Source organism: Nicotiana attenuata, unplaced genomic scaffold, assembly GCF_001879085.1.
Source record: "Nicotiana attenuata strain UT unplaced genomic scaffold, NIATTr2, whole genome shotgun sequence".
Classification (NCBI taxonomy): domain Eukaryota; kingdom Viridiplantae; phylum Streptophyta; class Magnoliopsida; order Solanales; family Solanaceae; genus Nicotiana; species Nicotiana attenuata.
In genome coordinates, this window is record NW_017670238.1 from 1,245,753 (window position 1) to 1,248,706 (window position 2,954).

General features: G+C 39.2%; 1 protein-coding gene across 1 annotated transcript; it reads right to left on the bottom strand.

Annotated features, from left to right (window-relative positions):
- Positions 1-320: 320 nt before the first annotated feature.
- LOC109236439 lies at positions 321-1,175 on the bottom strand. Its single transcript, XM_019402621.1, has 2 exons — positions 756-1,175; positions 321-440 (listed from the first exon to the last, which is right to left on the bottom strand). Exons 1-2 carry the CDS (start codon positions 1,173-1,175, stop codon positions 321-323), a joined length of 540 nt encoding a protein of 179 aa, XP_019258166.1.
- Positions 1,176-2,954: the final 1,779 nt, after the last annotated feature.

A 2,954-nucleotide genomic window follows, 5' to 3' on the forward strand; every position in this document is an offset into this window, starting at 1 on the left:
GGTAGATATGTTGGATGTTCATTCTGGGTCATCACCTCCGATGGTATACCCGTCATATCTGAATGCGACCAAGCAAAGCAATCTGCGTTAGCTTTTAAGAATTCAATTAACTTTTTTCATCTCTGGGCTCAGGTTGGTTCCGATGTAAACTTTTTTGTGCGGCCAATGTACAGTACCACAACTTCGAGTTCCTCAATTGTTGTTTTGATGTTTTCGTTCTCTTCTGGCTCTTGAATAGTATCAGGCCTTGAGTCTACATCCGCTTGTCCATCTCCAGTTAAGGTTTGTGTTGTTAAATCCTCAACTAAATTCTGTAATTGCTATTTTTCATTTGCAACATCGTTTTTTATGCTTGAATTTGCCACTGAATTGATACTTCTGGAAGCCTGTTGATAACCACGGATTTGTCTAATTCCCCATTGCGAAGGGAACTTAATAACCTGATGTAAAGTAGACAGAACAACATCCATCTCATGAATCCAAGGTCTGTCGAGGATCATATTGTACGCCATGTCCATATCTATCACTTGAAATTTCGTATCTTTGACTACTCCTTCTGCGAATGTGGTGAGCATTATCTCCCCTTTTGTAACAACGCTTTAATTGTCAAATCCAAGTAAGGTACGTGCTTTGGGTACCAATTTTTCATCAGCTTGCATCTTTTTTACCACTCTTAAAAGAATAATATTTACAGATCTACCTGGATCAATCAAAACTCGTTTCACATTAGTATCATGTACAAGTAAAGGTATTACCAGTGCATCATTGTGTGGGATTATCACACCATCTGCATCTTTATCATCAAATGTTATACTGTCTTCTTCCAAAACTTGGCGAACTCGCTTTCCGTGGGTAACTGTGACTTTTGACACCTTTTTTGCAGCCGTATATGTCACACCGTTGACCCCCTCTCCTCCGCTTATCACGTTAACCATTCTTTTCGGTGATGGAGGTTTTGGTGGCTCCTGTCTATTCTTCATATATGCTTGCTTACCCTTATCACTAAACAAATCGGTTAAATAACCTTGTTTTAACAAGTGCTCTACTTCATCTTGTAGCAATCTGCAATCTGCTGTTTTATGACCGTGTTCATTATGAAACTTGCACCAGAAATCTGGGTTTCTTCTGCTGGGGTTCGATCTTATTTCTTTTGGACACCGCACCTTATCTCCCATGCTTCTTAAAACAGCTACCAACTCAGATCTGCTAACATTGAAATTCTAACCACCAATCTTTGCTTTTGTACTAATGTTGTTGTCCCGCGTATCTCGCTTCTTTCCAAACTTGGATGACGAACCCGCATCTTTGTCCCTTGATCTGGAATCGTACCTCGGGTTCTCCTATTTAGAACGTGAATCCCTTCCCGTTGGTCCCATGTAAGGTTCGTACCTATTCTTACCGGACCTTTTTTCAGTTTCTGGTCTCCTCGAACTTATTCTTTCGTCTCCCCGTAACTGAGTGATAGTATTTTCTTCTATCCGCAACTTCGTGCTATACCTGTTGTAAACATCATTCCAAGTTGTTGCAGGGAATTCTCGTAAACTTTCTTTGAGTCTCCTCATGGCTTCTAAGCATTTTTCATTTAAGTTACTTGGAAACGCCATGGCCGCCCATTATCCGGTACACGTGGTAGCATCATCCTTTCACGCTGAAATCTATCCACAAATTCCCTGAGTAGCTCCGTATCTCCTTATTTTATTTTGAAGATTTCTTCTATACTCTTTTCAATTTTTTGAGCTCCCGAGTGTGCTTTTATAAATGAATCTGCAAGCTCATCAAAAGAATCAATATAATTTTTTGGTAAAAGAGAATAGCATGTCAGTGCTCCTTTTGTGACTGTTTCGCCAAATCTTTGACCAGCACTGACTCAATTTCTTGCTTGATCAAGTCGTTGCCCTTCACGCCAGTTGTAAATGCAGTTACATGATCTCGTGGGTCAGTTGTCCTATCATACTTTAGAATATCGGGCATCTTAAACTTTTTTAGAATAGGCAAAGGAGCGGCACTTGGCTTCCAGGGTTGTTGAGAATATTTATCAATATCCACTCCTTTAATCATGGGTGGCACACCAGGTATCTGCTCTATGCGATCGTTCTGCTCCTTGAGCTGTTTTTGCAAAGTTAGTATTAAACTTTGTAAATCAGAATTATTTGGAATACCTGACCTTCCATCGCGAGATTCGCTAGGACTTCCTCCACTACCTGAATTAGCAAGTCCCGAGCGTGGATTTTCTATGGTTGCGGTATTAATTGGAGGTGGAGTTGGTGGTACAGTTGGCAACCCACTAACAAAAGCTTGAAGAGCATTGTTGACGTGCTCTGCAATTAGTTGCTTCAATGCATCTTCAGCAGTTTGATTTTTCCCTTGTTGGTCATTCACAGGTGATGTTGATCTGTCAGGTGACCCTTCTCGGGAGCGTTGAGGAGAATTTTGGGGTGAATGGATTGGAGTTTCATTCTCTTGTTGATTCTGTTGGTTCAGCTGATTTTGCTGGTTTTCTTGGTTGTTATCGTTAGCGGTCGACATGATTTTTTGACAGAAAAATGAATTTGGATAGTGAAAAGATTATCAGATTTCCGGTAACGGAACCTGATAATCTTAAGAAGTACTCGGGCTACTGATAATCAAGAAATTCTATATTCTCTTAGTGATAAGAAAGGAAATTAGAATGTGAAATAGTAAAGTGATCAATAGAAAGCAAAATAAAGTAATTATATTTCAATAATAATCAGAACGTCCCTTTACAAGTGAAATCCCCTTCCCTTATATAGGAATCTATAAGTATAACGTTTCTTCCCTTTTATGACTGAATCTTATGAACATTAATGATATTAATGAGACGTTATAATTGTCAATCGTAGATGTTTATGAAGATTCTATAAAGTCTATGATCATTCATGAATATTAATTGACGATTCATGAATCTTCATTCTGCCGGTGTCTCTTCATATAGC